Here is a 14,771-nt window from a genome sequence, read left to right on the forward strand (position 1 = left end):
AATTAGAAATGATTACTTGGAAAAGGTGCTATAATAAGAAATTGGGAGCATATTGCCTCACAACGGTTCTCAACATAACGGCCAACGGCTGTCGGCTGAGCCGGCAGCCGTTAGCTAGCAGTGCTAACAGCACTGACGGTGCTAACAGTGGTCCGAGAGAGAACCGGAAGGAGGGAGACTTGCTTCCTCAACCTCCGAATGAAAGCAGTGCAGAGTTGGGCCACGAGCAAACCAGTGGGGCATGCGCACATGCAATAACATGGACTAAAAGGCGCATGCGGCAGGCCCGGCTATGTCAACAAAGCAAAGAGAAGCCAGATAACAACACACACGGAGGAAGAGCGACTTCATTCTCTGCTCAAGTAGATATTACTCTTTAAAAAGCAAATAATTGTTTGCTGCTATATTAATTGTCCCAATCCGTAGATTGCGCCCATGTGTGAGTTGAGTTCAGAACGTCAGTGCAGCTGTGTATGTTGTTTGTAAGGTCACAGATGAAAGTACCATCCCAGACAAGCTCAGCTGAGGCTGCTCATGCTTGACTGACACTGACGTTGCCACCTGTTTTGGCTGTTTGCAAACATGCTTGTCTTCGACAGGTTGATGCCGGCAGCGGGGACAGGGGTGGAGCGGTGGAAGTAATAGGTGTGTTTGCACTCTTGCTAACAACACCTGATGCCAACTCTGTCCCAATCTGGAGAAAGTCCAAAAAAGGGCATGTCTATGTCCACAACATTGTAATAATCAGTGCTGAATAAATGAGATTGTATGTGTGTTCACGTAAGCAGTCCTTTGTTGTGACACAGCTGAAATAAAGGAAGCATCAAGGTAATGAAGACGTTGAATAAAAGGGCACAAAAATATATGAAGAGGACTAGGGAGCAAATTATTAATTCAGGAGCTGTACCAGGGCGGCTTGAGAACAATTGTTGCAATTCTGATTTGCATAATGAACTGAAATTGACCACATGCACCTTCCAACTCTAACTGATATCGCCTGATCCAGAATATATTACACAGGCAAACAAAGAGGTCCTTATTAGTCAATCCTTGCATGTGTGTAAGGGAGTGAGTGATGTTTGAGGGGAGAGCTTTTGGCGACTCTAACATCAGTGATTTAATTTAGCACCATTGTGTTGCGGCCGGGCCATTCATCTAGCTGCATTGTGTGTATGTGTGTGCGTTGTGTTTTGAGTCTGACTGCTGTGTTTGTGCTCTTTGATAAGGCTTTCCACTGAGGCGGTGCTCTATTAGTTGTTGTTTTTTGTAAAGGGCAAAAGTGTAAAGAGAGTATCAAACAGAAAGAAAAGAGAGATGGTCAAGCAGAGGTGTAAATCCCATGTAAAATCAAGGTGATAGTGTTGTATTTATTAATTTGATCAATATGTTAAGCCATAGGCTACAAAATGATGACGATTATCATTTAATACATTTTTTGGGAGGGTTTGAAAATCATTAGCAAGAGATTAAAAGAGTGGAATGATGGAGCATTGCAAAGACACATTTTCTCACTTTTCTTTTCATTATAGTATCTGCTTCTATCTACTAACATAACTGGGAAGTTATGTCCCTCCCTTGGTTGATGTTACGCAGTTTATTTTATTTAGATGATAATGAAGGATGCCCAGCCTGATCTTACTGTAGTTTCTTAAAGTATTTTAGGCACACAAAACATATTGCAAGTTGAACTACATCCTACAGCATTGGTGAACTTTATTTTTACAAGTATCTATATGTGTACCAATTACACCAGTGCCGAACACTGTGCTTCTGCAGCCCATTATCTGTGCATCATCATTGAACACAACGATCCCTGCAAATATGCATATTGAGTACATTCAGATCTATTATCTGTCATGATCTCAGTGGAGCACTAATCCAGTGGTATGTTCAGGTCAGAGGTGAGGGTGGATGAGGAGCATCAACAACATGATAACTATGAGTGTATCGAGCAGCTACTGGACTAGCGTTGACTAAAATTTCAAAAGTACACATCTGCAGGGGCGTAAGCCTGTTTTAGGTCATGTTGAGTTAATCAGTAAACACAGAAACAAAATACACTACATCTATACTTGTGAATAATTCATAAAATTGTTGTCTTTATTGTTTTGAAGACAGTGCAGCAGAGGGTCAAGAGTACTGTTGAAGAGCAGATTGCAGAGTGAAGACATGCACATTTGCATAAATTCGCACATTCGCATACATTCCACAGAGTTTGCATATAGAGGATGAATATGCATCTACATACTTCAAATACATTCATTTACATGCATCTCATTACTCTGACTTTACAGCGTCAGTTGTGTATGTGTGTATCTGAGAATATAAGAATGTAGTTTTATCTGTAATTTTGTATCTTGACAGATTTTCGAACTATTCTAAAATTACTAAACAAAACTAGACAAACTGAATGTGGAGTTACATAAACAGGCCACGTTCACAACAATGCGCATATGCACAAAGAACAAGTGTCCTATACACACGGACTGTTCACCTCTTCAGGATTTTAGCCACTTAAACTCTTGCAGATGACCCAACAGGGATGGACCTTGTCGCACTCTCTCACACTCAAGACGGATGTATCCGAAGCGCCACACTGTGCAGCCCCAGAGCTCGGCATCACAGTGAGCCCTTTTTGACCCCCTATAGCAGCAAGTCCCGGTGCTGTCTGGAGAAAGTGAAAAACCTAAGAGGACACAGGGGACAACAGCAGGTCGCAGAGAGTCGGGGCGTCCGCCTGTCATGCAGAAGGACTAGAGGGGACAAGGACCTTCCGCCCTCACTGACAGCTGCAGTTAATCAAGCGAATCATAGCACACCTGAGTTTAGGGCTTATGACCCCAAAGCTTCCTGCGCCATTCAACCACTGTGTCTTTATGCAGCGAGTGTATGCACCAGCTAACAAGTGAAAGAATATACAGTATCATCGCACATATAACTCACACACGCATGTGCTGGAGGCTTGTGATTAAAAGAAACAAGTGGAAGATGCTCACGCAAATGTTAGTCACAAGAATATGCACACTCCCAAAACAGAGAGAGCAAAGAGGAAACATGCAAAGCTATGAAGAGTATGCATGCTACAAACACAGAGAGAGACACACACGCTGCTCACCAAAACACGTCCCAGGAGATTGCATGTTAATGAGTCAATGCCCTTGAGGGAACACTTGATTGTCTCTGCCTGGTTAAATGGGAGGATGTCTTCAATGGAAAACATTCCCCCTGCTAACACATACGTAGATGTGCTGCATGCGGACGGCAACAAAGCTCAGAGGTACATCTGTAAATGTCCCTCCCCAGATCCCTCTCCCCTACCTCCCACCAGGCCTTATGGTTACACTGGAGCTTGTAAATATCGATGGGAGGATAAAAGAGATGAGGAGATGGGGGTGAAGAAATTGACAATACCATAACACCTTCAATACGTCCACAGCGTTCCTAATCAAACAGCTAGAGTCTAATACAAGCATCCTGGCATTACACTTCATTTTTGATAAATGGGGGATAGAATATAAGGCTGTAAAGATTCGTCTCCACCACGAAAACAGTTAAGACGTGTTGTCAGCACAATCTTTCAAGGTCATAAGGCCACACGTCCCTAACGAGCCAGAAATTGCATTTATTTTGTGGCTTGTGTGCAGGTATGTTTCATGCAAGCAGATCAGGGGATGGAAGTGACAAAAACGGTAGCTTGTCTCTACTCGGGGCAGCCCAGCTGGTATCAATTCCAATAATCAGCCAAGGCGATAAGCTGGCTATCAACTAACACACACACACACACACACACACACACACACACAGATGTATGTCACTATTCAGGCAAAGAGCAATGCCAACGTTTCCATTGCAGCGACACAGGACCTCTGGGAGGAGAGATTCTTTGGAAGAAGTTGGCGTGAAGATCGAACGAAGTTTACTTACACCAGTCACCTGGAGATTGAAGGAAGAGACATGAGAGGCGAATAACATTTCTCTGACTCAATAAATCAAGACCACTACCACAGTCAGCCCCTGTCGTTTGAAGCAGCAGAGGGGAAGTCCAAAACAGTCATAGAAAGTCTGCCGTGATTTTACTGGTATTAGGTTGAACATAGACACGATACTCACCAACTTCTTCCCTAATTATATATATATATATATATATATATATATATATATATATATATATATATATATATATATATATATATATATATATATATATATACGAATGGTTAGAAACACAAGGAAAATTAGGCTCAATGGGGTGTGTATGTGTGTGTGTGTGAGAAAGAGAAATGTTTCTTGTCTTGTTATAGCAATAATCAATGCTGAGCACAGGACAGTTTATCGATGACTCTAAGTAGTTCACATTGTATCAAATCAGCACTTCCCTGTGACCATGCCTGTGTTGCTGAACTGGTATCAGTCCTCTCTGTCCACACATGAGAGGCGAATGTCTGTCAGGCAAGAGTCATGACCTGATGTGTTCAAATAAAAAGGAAATCTGAAGCCAAACACAGTGTTACTGAAGAAGCCGCACTGAAAAGCAGATTCGGAAGAAAGTGAAATTCCTTTTCCCTCAGCAGTGTGATGGTGAGCCGCCTTACCAAGGACTCTTCTCCTTCTGTAGCCTCTGATGGTGAATTAAGCTGCACGATTATCCCCTGTGATTGGCAAAGGCTATTGCACAATCCAATAAAGTGGGATGAAACTTAGACTCCTGTTTTATTGGCAACCTGACACTTCCCAGCTATGCTGTGTAAACCGAGCCTGCTTCACTGAATTAATGCAATCATCTCAACACAATCAGGTTTGGATTCAAGCAGTTGCTGTGAAGCTATTTAAGGAAATTGTGTGTATCCTCCCATCCAGCCATCTATCTATTAGCTTACTCTTCATCCATCTATCAGCTGAGCAGAGCTTTGAAGAGGAGACATCAAATGATGCATGATTAGTGCTGTGCTAAACAAAAGTGTGCCTTATACCCAGGTACAAACAAACAAAGAACCTTATCTGGGGCGGTCTAAATCAACATTCAAAGATCTTTTGAAATAAACACTTTGGACAGGCTGTAGCAAAACAGGAAGTTACATCAGCGGCATCCTGACAACCACGATTGCTTCACTATAATAGATGTAGACATAAGCAACTTCGAAACACAACAGCGGCCACCAAAAGAAGTTAGTAAAACTGTCAGGGGATGTAGTTGGGACTAAAATATCCCAGAACACAGTTCAAATGCAAAAATGTTTGATGTGTATGTACAGATACACACACATGTGCCCACACATACACACACTCCCTGATCCCTCCACTGTAAAAGTTGTGTAGTGATGTGCTGAGTGAGGGACAGCTGTCGACCCAGGCCTGCGCTTTGAATAGCAACTTGCCCATTTCTGCTGTCACTGGCAACTCTTTAAGTGAACATAGAGCTTCACTACATACATTGTATCATCAGACATGCGGTTCCCTCAGCACTGCTTAAATATTGACTCGGTTTGACCTTCAAATAGGAATAGACTAATCTTTACAAAGTATTAACTGGTGGTCCAGGGAGGATCTTGTAGACATTGATAAGTGAGGGCCGGAGGGAAATAAGAAAGATACAATTAAAAAGCCTATCTGTATAAGTTACAATAGAACACATTCTTACACAGAATTTCTCACGCTTTACAGTAGGTCTCTTGTCACCTAAATCTGATGACAGGTACTGTTTTTCAATGGTGATGATGACCTTGTGTTCGGTGCTTCATTTGCTCGGCACCTCTAAAACTGAAGTGTTGCAGTTTTTTTTTGTGAACTTCTCCAGTCTCATTATTTGATTTTCACATCCTCCCCTGGTGTCTGCAGAGCTGTGCTCTGTTGGCTGAAGAGAGAGATTTCTTGCTGGAGGCGAGTTAGCCAAAAAAAAAAAAAGAGTAAAGAGAGAGTGAAGCCAAAGCAAGGTGAAGCAGGAGGGGAGCAAAATAGTTGGGTTACGAGAGTGAGGCTCTAACCTGGTCAGCATTTTTGTAGCTGCAAGTTGGGGGTTCCGTGTGTGTGTGTGTGTGTGTGTGTGTGTGTGTGTGTGTGTGTGTAATAGCTATTGTAAAGTAGTTTGGGATTACTGCAGTACAGTCTGGATGTCAATCTCACCTTTTCCCCTTCAATGCTATCGCTCTGTCACCATACAAGAAAGGATTGGCCTTTTGCTCCTTGTCGTCTGCTGAGTCTTAGCCGCGGCAGCACCGGCTTCTCTCCTCAAAGTCTTGCCCGTCTGTCTTTTGTCAGCATAGCACGCTCTGTGGACAGACCTCGAGAGACATTCAGTCCCAGAGGGAGAGAGCAACAACAATTCGACAATGCTGCAGCATGTTGAGCCAATAGGCCAAAGGACCCTGTATCCACCCCTTTCCAGCTGGGAGTGCATGTGTGTGTGTGTGTGTGTGTGTGTGTGTGTGTGTGTGTGTGTGTGTGTGTGTGTGTGTGTGTGTTGGTGTGTGCTTATTCATGCGTGGGGGAGTGCATGTGCCTGTGCAAGGCAGAGAAAGGTGAAAGAAAAGGCAAAAGGAGCTAAGTGAGCATGGGGCTCTTGAGGACTTGAAGGGCACTGCATATTCTTTGCAGACATTACAGATTTATAGATTGAATGCAAAACAAGTCTACACTATTTCATGGAAGAAAATCACTGGCTGGTGCATTATTCAGAGATGTACACTTAAAGGAATGGTTCAACATTTTGGGAAATATGCTTACTTGCTTTCTTGCTGACTTAGATGAGGAGATCAATACCACTCTCATAGCTGTGTGACGCTACAGCCAAGAGACGATTAGCTTAGCTTAGCATAGCACAAACACTGGCTCGGGGAAATAGTTAGCTGGGTCTGTCCACAGGTTAAAAAAACAACAATCAACTCTTCTTTAGTCATTAATAAACATCTTGCATCTCATTTGTATATTCTGCACACAAAAAAAATCATGCTTTGATCTATTGCCAGGCAGTCAATCTCCTGGTGTCGGGCCAGCTGTCCTAATGCTAAGTTAGCATGCTCCTGGCTCTACGAGATTCACAGGATCAGTTTAACAACTAACTGTGTGTACAATGTACAGTTAATGTCAGAGACTTGATTTAGATTTTGACCCCTTGATACCACATTATATATGAGAAATATAGAGACAGCACCATGGCTCACTGAAAAACAACAGTAGGGAGCCTATATATTGCACATTTGACAGATATGTTGCCATAGAAACAGAAAGAGAAACCTTGAATACACAGGCAGTTCCTGCAAGTTGCCCTTTTTGTCATTCACAAAAGTAATAGCAAAGAAATTGATTAAGGCACTCTTGAATTATTACCTCTGAAATGAAAAGTGAATTAAAGAGCCACCACAGTCTCCCCACTGCTCAGGGAATGTGTATCTACTTTCATTTAATTTCATCATCCCTCTACGTGGGTCCATTTAAGAATCAAATATTTTCTTATTACTTGTAGGAAGTCACATACACACGCACACGCACGCACACGCACGCACGCACACAATGGCCGACCGCCATGTGTTCAAGGTTACACCAGAGTTCTTCAGTCACTCACAATACATTTGCATCAAACCACCAGCTGCCAATTAACAAACAGCCTCTCTGTTAATACACACACGACACTGCCAATTACAGTGTCGGGTGATCTCAGCACAGTGGAGTAAGAGGAGGAGGGTGGGTTTAGAGTTACTGAAAACAGCAAATAACAGCAATTTCTTTTTAGAAAAGGGGGGAGGGGAGGTGATTGGGTCGAGAGGGGACAAGGCTTTCATGATTTGCTCTGTCATGCAGTTACAAGGGTAGAAATAGTGGTTTGCTATATCTGGCCTTACAGATGCAGTGCACAATACACGTCACACAGCAGCACAATTTTATGAGCAAAATAAATACACTGAGCCACATGCACACACTGTGTTCTGTGTGTGGAGCGGAGCAGTACAGGGTATTTATACATAACATTATGCACGTATTCACACATAAACAATTTACTGTTAAAGTTTGCTTGTGTCTACAGCATAATTTTTTGAGCCAAACTATCTGATTTATGTTTTGCATATTATACCTATTTGAAGTCAATTATCATAATGAAGGGAATCATCTCCTACAAGGCAGGTTTTAATAAACAAATTGTCAGCAGCACGGTACAAAAGCTTTAAAGCAGGAGCGGATTACTGCAGGATGACTTTGCACATGCACACACAGACAAGCAAGAATAAATAATTCCTCTCACCCTGCTATCTTCTACACACACACGTACATCCACACACTAACACGCAGCATCATAATAATTTCCTTGATGCAGCAGCACAAAATTGAACGATTCATTATTGTCAACCACGAAAAAGCATAGTGCAGACACGGTAATGACAATTTATTAAGGTCCACAGCCACTAGATGGCACCCTCTTCCCTTTCATTTCCAATTTAGCTTCCCATTCCTCAGCTGGTCAGCTGATTTTCTGTGGGACTCCAAATACTATGCTCAAATAAAGGGCACTTACTTTACTAGATCATATTCATTTGACAAATAAACACCTGACTGATGAAGAGTTTTGCAAACCTGAAGCTAAATACATTCACTTCAACCTTTGATCGATAGTTGCCATGTTGCTGAAAATATCTACCACCAATCTATGATGCAGTTTTTGTATACAACACTTCATCTTAGTCTTGTAAGAATGGACTCTTGTGAGATTATATCAGCAAGCAAATATCAATTAATCAATGAATCAGTACCACTCAGTTAGTGGGAGGGGCAGCGTGCCTGCAGTCATACAATCAATACAGTGACCTTTAAGAAAACAAAAGAATTGTGGAATATAACAAGGCGTACTGGGCATTAAAAAGTCAAATCCATACATTGCACTGAGAATGCCTGACATTCTCAGTGCAATGAAAAATGCACACAGCCAGTAACACATTTTTGTTCCTTTTAAAATGTATTATACCTTTTATTATTTGTTCATTTTCCAAAGCAAATGAACAAATAAATGCAAAGATTGCTTTTGCAGGGGAGCAGTGGCTCTGTTAATGCAGGTTAGAAAGGAAAGGATAAATATGTGTGATATTAGTATACGTATATATGTTTTAATATGATAAGGAATACAGTATAAATGCTGTTTACATTTGGTAAAAAAGAAAGAAAACATAACTTTTTCATATTTCAAAAAAGTCTAAAGACAAAGGCAATAGCACTGTCAGCTCTGAATCAGGTGCAACAACGATGTTTTAGTCTGGTATTATATCATCAAGTGTAGGCTACTATGGTAAATGAAGATTCTTCAGTGTTCAAACAGACTTGTTGAGAGCTGTCTACTAAGGAGAATTGAGACCGGATTGTAGTGCCAATGATCATCATTTCTTCTTGCCAGCAGCACTCTTGCCATGTTTGTTTCGCTGTTGGTTGGCAGAAGAGGTGGGCGTTGTTTTTTCCAGGACTGCCTGCTGAGCATCCTCCAGAGCTTGTTTCTCTTCTTGTTTCTTTTTCATGACTGCCATCTGACGGCTACGAAAGGACTCGCAAGCATCCAGGAATTTCTTACAGTGCTGCCACACTGCTTCCTGGAGTCAAGAGAGAAAGGTAAAGAAAATTAAGTTTCACAATATGTTTCACCAGAGGGAAAGAAAGCTGACAACAGATCTTTCTCACTCTCTTTGATCGTCAAAACCGATCATTATTACAGTCTACATTGTCATTGTTAGACTGTCTGTCTTTATTGACCTCCATTTGCTCATCCATCTCCAGCTGGTGTATTATTAGCTCCATTATGTTGAGCTCCTGCTGTGTCTGATGCTCCAGCACATTGTCTCGGACCAACCGGTAAGTCTGGATCATTTCTAAGCGCTCCCTCTGCTGGATCTCCTCTATCTGCGCGTCCATCAGTGCTGGAAAATCCTTTTGGCATCTACGGACATACACAAAGATCTTAATTCACTGTAGTATGAGCTAATGCCTTTTGCACCTATTCAACATAGTCTCTAACCAGAATGTAAATGCTGGATTGTATTCATAGTGAAAGCTCAAGACTTTTGAGAAATACAGTGTTGTGCAGTTGCATATGTTCCTTTAAAATCAGTAGAGAGGATCAGATATTTCAGATATCACAAATTCAACCTCATTTTACAAGTTATTTTGTGAGATTGGATAACTGACAATGTTGACACTGGCAGAACAAATCAAAATGGAAATGTGGCTGATAAATGCAGAGATAGGCATGGAAGATACTTGACTAGGAGTGGCAGTCTGAGGCACGCAGACAGAGGGAGATTATAAGTGCTAAATATACTTTATATATTATTCCTATAAAATGACCTTCATCAAGAGATGATGATAGAGTTTATTTGGCTTGTAACAACATGTGTGCAAACATTATAAAGATGGCATGCATTAGTGTGCACGTGTGTGCATGAGTGTGAATGTGGGACGTGCCCCGTGATGCGCCTCTGTGAGAGAAAGGTGCATCGCGGACTAATCAGGCTCCCCTAATAGACTACTCCTCGAGATCTCTCTTTTGGCTCGCATTGCAGGCCACACCGTCAGCAGCCATTGGCAGCTGGACATGGACACACGTGCAGGCGGCGTGCACACACACACGGACGGACAAATACACCCACAGCAAGCAAGGGTAGAGAGGTGATGGGAGTGGGGCACATCTCACTGGAGCGACAAGCTCATTGGGGTCCGGAAATAGCTATCTAATTAACAGGCCCATATATGATCTAATTTATCATGGATAGGGATGGATGGTGGGAGAGATGGAGGGAGGGATGTGAGGGAGAGCAATGGGAGACTCTTATGGCAACAATGGAGGGAGACTCTTTCCATCAGAACACTGTCAATATATTTATTTATATATATATTTATATATTGATGTTAAAAATATACATGATGATTCTATTGCTAATGGTGAGCACAGTTCTCCAACTCTTTACAAAAACATGTCATACTTCGGAGCTGTTGAACTGCATCTTAAAATGATTTTTAATTAAGTCAGTCATCAAGCAGATGCATGGGGGGAAGCCATCATGAAGTTGAATTAAACATAACTACAGTGTTAGTACATTAAAGCTGCGTTGGTAACATTGGAGAAACCAGCAAGAGTAAACCATCCAAAAGCCTCTAATTGTAGGGAGAAAAGTTTCAACAATTTTCAAAATTTCAAAAAACAAACAAAAAAATTCTAATACACATTACCAACCTTGTCATTCAGTTTTTTGATAATCTAACACAACCTGGAATAGTTTCCTGAACACATACTTTATCGTGTAATAAAGGAATAGTGTGTAGCATTTATGGGGGTCTCTTGGCAGAAATGGAATTTAATATTAATATGTATGGAGTCAGCTGCCATGTTTCCACAGTAGCCCAGAACGGTCAAACCAAAAAAGGGTTCGATAAGGGACATCTGCGTTTTCGCGTCAGCCACCATATCTCTGAAGACTGGAGTACTGTTGTTAGATTTGTTCTTGACGTTGTTTATGGGGAACATTTGATCTGGAAGCAAATGAAGCTCAAGCGGAAGTTCAGTTAGGAAGACACTCTTTACACTCCTGTTGATTCATAATCTCAGCCTCTAATTCTCCCAGCAATTATTCCATCAGGTGATTGGAGGGCATGCACTTTAAATGTACAGATTCTGTGCAGTTTCTGTACACCAATCACATCGGTTTTGTCAAACTTTTAAATAGGTTCCCTTCTCTGCTGCTGTCAGTTGTCATTTCAGGTCAAAACCGATGCACCCCTCCTCCACCGCAGTCACCTCCAATCAGCATCAGTCAGGCGCCTCATTCATCATCGGATTACAGCAACTTCCTTCTTCACCACCAGCAGTGTCTGGAGTCCAGGGGGATTCTGCCTTAGCAGACACCAGCATCACTACCCCTTGATAATCCTAATTCAGGATGGAGTCCAATCGCCAAAGACTTTGCTCTATTCATATGTTATGCAATTGTAAAACAATGTTGTTAAACTCTAAACAAGTCTCTCCTGATTGAAATGTATTTATTCATATTTTCTTTTACATTTTTTGTCTTTTTCTCCACTCAGCCTTCCCTTATTGTCTAGTATACATCACTGCCCACTGGAGTCCATGCATTGCCCTTTCAGGCTAGCAAAGTGCACCGTCTTTGTGCTGCTAAACCCTGCTATTCACAGCACCAATGGGAGCAAAGGTCAAAAACACAGGAAATGACTATATATGAACCAAACTGGTAGAGATACAGATGCTAGTATGTCCACCAGAATAGCAAAATGCATACTGAGAATACACAACAAACACACACTTATAATCCTCTAGTGCAACCAGGCCTTGCAGCTACAGCAAGACTTAATTCAGGCTCACAAAGCTAGAAAAATAGAAGGATCCAATGTATTCATAAGCAACTGGAGTGCGTAGAAAAAGGATTTCAACAGAAAAAAGAAAAAGCTTGTTAGAAAAATACAGTGTCTGCCTTGGTTGTTTTTGCATTATTCTCCATTGCTGCCCTCTAAGCACAGATATGAATGTGTCTGTTTGGAACAGGCTGAACTGGCGGTCTGTTAAAGGGAAGTACACAAGCAACCGCAATGATAATTCTGCAATGTTTAGTTAATGTGATTATATAACTATCACATTATGGTGTGACGGCTACAATCTGCTCTAATCATCATTCTATCGTTATACTTATGCTGTCAAATAATAATTAAAATGCCATAGAGATACAAAGAGAATGAGTGTAAGAGTGATAAAGCACCTGATGAAGGGAGTGTAGTCCATGGTCAGTTTTTTATTAGATAGACTGAGAGCGGCGCCAGGATCAGAATTGGGAGCATCTTTCAAAGAATCACAAAATGTCTCATTACCACACTGTATATGACAAATAAAAGAAACAGAAAGTGCCCAAATATATATGTATATATCAGTGTGTGTGTGCGTGTTTGTGTATCTGAAGTATGGTACCTGGCTCTCTGCTTTCTGCGTCATCTGTAGTAGTTTCATCACCTGCTTGAGGTTGGAGCTGAAACTTGACACGAGACTGTAAAGCCTATAGGACAACAAAACGTTTTTGTGCAGTGTATGTTGGAATATAGAATAGTATCTAAAACACATTTTCCAAGTCATAACTTTCACATTTCTACAGGCGACAATATTGGAAACACCTCATTGTAGCGGCTTCAACTTGTAAGTAATTATATTACATCACCATTACAATCATAGCTTCTGGGTTACCTTGGCACAGCGGCCTGGTTCAGCCATTTCCCAGGCTTTTTTAATTGATTTAATCTGGTCCATTCTGTCTGTGTCCTTCGTCACTGCAATGCTCTCTGCTTTATTCTTGTCAGTGACCACACGCAGAGTCCAGTTGGCCTCCATCAGGTCAAGGTTCTGCAGGAAGACGCACACGCACAAACCACACACGAATAAAAACATGACGCTGTGTGTTCGCTGTGTGTTCAAGCAGACAAACCTCCCAGTTGAAGGTCACCTTAACACAATACATTATGCGTATGTCTCTTTCAATGAGCCACTCAGTCTGGTACACAGTCAGCCAGGATTATATGTTCTGTTCAGCTGTCTGGTCTTCATTGTAAATAATAGATCATTTTAGTCTATTCAGAGATCGTTCTGTCCTCTACTTGCCAATGCCCCCCAAAAAAAAATTCTAAATGGAAATTTATTGATGGGAACCGCTATTCTGAAAATCTGCTTTTCAATTGCCGTTGTCTTTAGGGTTTGGCATGGACAACACAGTGGAGAATAAAAGGCAATTTACGTGGAACAGAGCTTTTTCAAGCAGCTGTGTTTCGGACTACTAAACCAAGACCATAATACTGAGAATTATAGTGTGTGATAACTGCACGCAGGTCAACCAGGCAGTTGTGGGCTTCTTTTGATGCCAATTTCTCTTTGTTAGCATTTCAGAGTCAATGAAATAAGTAAATACTGCCCTGCCTGATAAAATAACCTTAAAAAAAGGTTATTTGGAAATGCAATTTAGCAGATATGATGTGATGGAAATCTGTTCAGCGGTATCATGGGCTGCATAGTGACCACTAGTAGTCTGAGAAAAGATTTCCCTGCAACTAAGATCTCAGTTCATATACAATATATATACATAATAACATAATATTTGCAGGTGACAGTGGTGTGGTGTTTTGTGGCTGTAGTTAAGTATTACCGTTTCCTGCCTGGAGCCAGATTTCGAGTTGGAAGCTGGCTTCCCCTTCTCCTTGTCAACTTCCCCTCTGCGGCTAGCTTTGTTTGTGCCAGCCTTGTGCCCCTGATGGGGCGGTGTGTCAGTGGTGGGTGAACGGTCCTCAAGCTTGTGTACTACATTTTGCAAACAAAGATTAGATAGATTGGTTTATATCACCATCTACAACATGTCAGCTGTGTATGTGATCCATAGTGGCAACCTGGTGTTAATTATTAATACAAAAGCATAACTTAGCATGTATTTGACAAGCTATGTATACAACATTAAAGTGAGTAAGTATAGAATATCAACACTGCGGATACCTTAAAATATTTAGGTGTGAAAACATTGCTTGCGTTTGTTAAAAATTATTATTTCTTTGCTAAACCTTTGACATGTTCAGATCAATTTAATTATTGTGTGAAAGGGCAAAAAAACACTTCATTTTTTCAACACATATATGTCCATTAATGTGCATTGATGAACCTCAGCTGTTCACTTTCTAACCAACGCAATTAAAGCTCATCTGATGTATGAGTGTGGCATAGTGAGCAAGCGATGCATGTGTTGTGTGGTCACATGTGTGCTAGATGG

At 41.4% G+C, this 14,771-nt stretch overlaps 1 protein-coding gene across 1 annotated transcript in view; it reads right to left on the bottom strand.

Annotated features, from left to right (window-relative positions):
• Nucleotides 1-9,083: 9,083 nt before the first annotated feature.
• Nucleotides 9,084-14,771, bottom strand: part of adgb (androglobin) — a gene marked incomplete at its 5' end in the record, with an annotated part of 38,079 nt that continues 32,391 nt past the window's right edge. Inside the window, 6 exons of the mRNA XM_079215747.1 lie at nt 9,084-9,563; nt 9,724-9,907; nt 12,735-12,813; nt 12,941-13,025; nt 13,211-13,366; nt 14,160-14,311. Of these exons, the coding sequence (XP_079071873.1) occupies nt 9,357-9,563; nt 9,724-9,907; nt 12,735-12,813; nt 12,941-13,025; nt 13,211-13,366; nt 14,160-14,311 (863 nt within the window). The 3' untranslated portion in view covers nt 9,084-9,356. The remainder of the gene's footprint in view (nt 9,564-9,723; nt 9,908-12,734; nt 12,814-12,940; nt 13,026-13,210; nt 13,367-14,159; nt 14,312-14,771) is intronic.

This window comes from Taurulus bubalis, assembly GCF_910589615.1.
Source record: "Taurulus bubalis genome assembly, chromosome: 3".
Lineage (NCBI taxonomy): Eukaryota > Metazoa > Chordata > Actinopteri > Perciformes > Cottidae > Taurulus > Taurulus bubalis.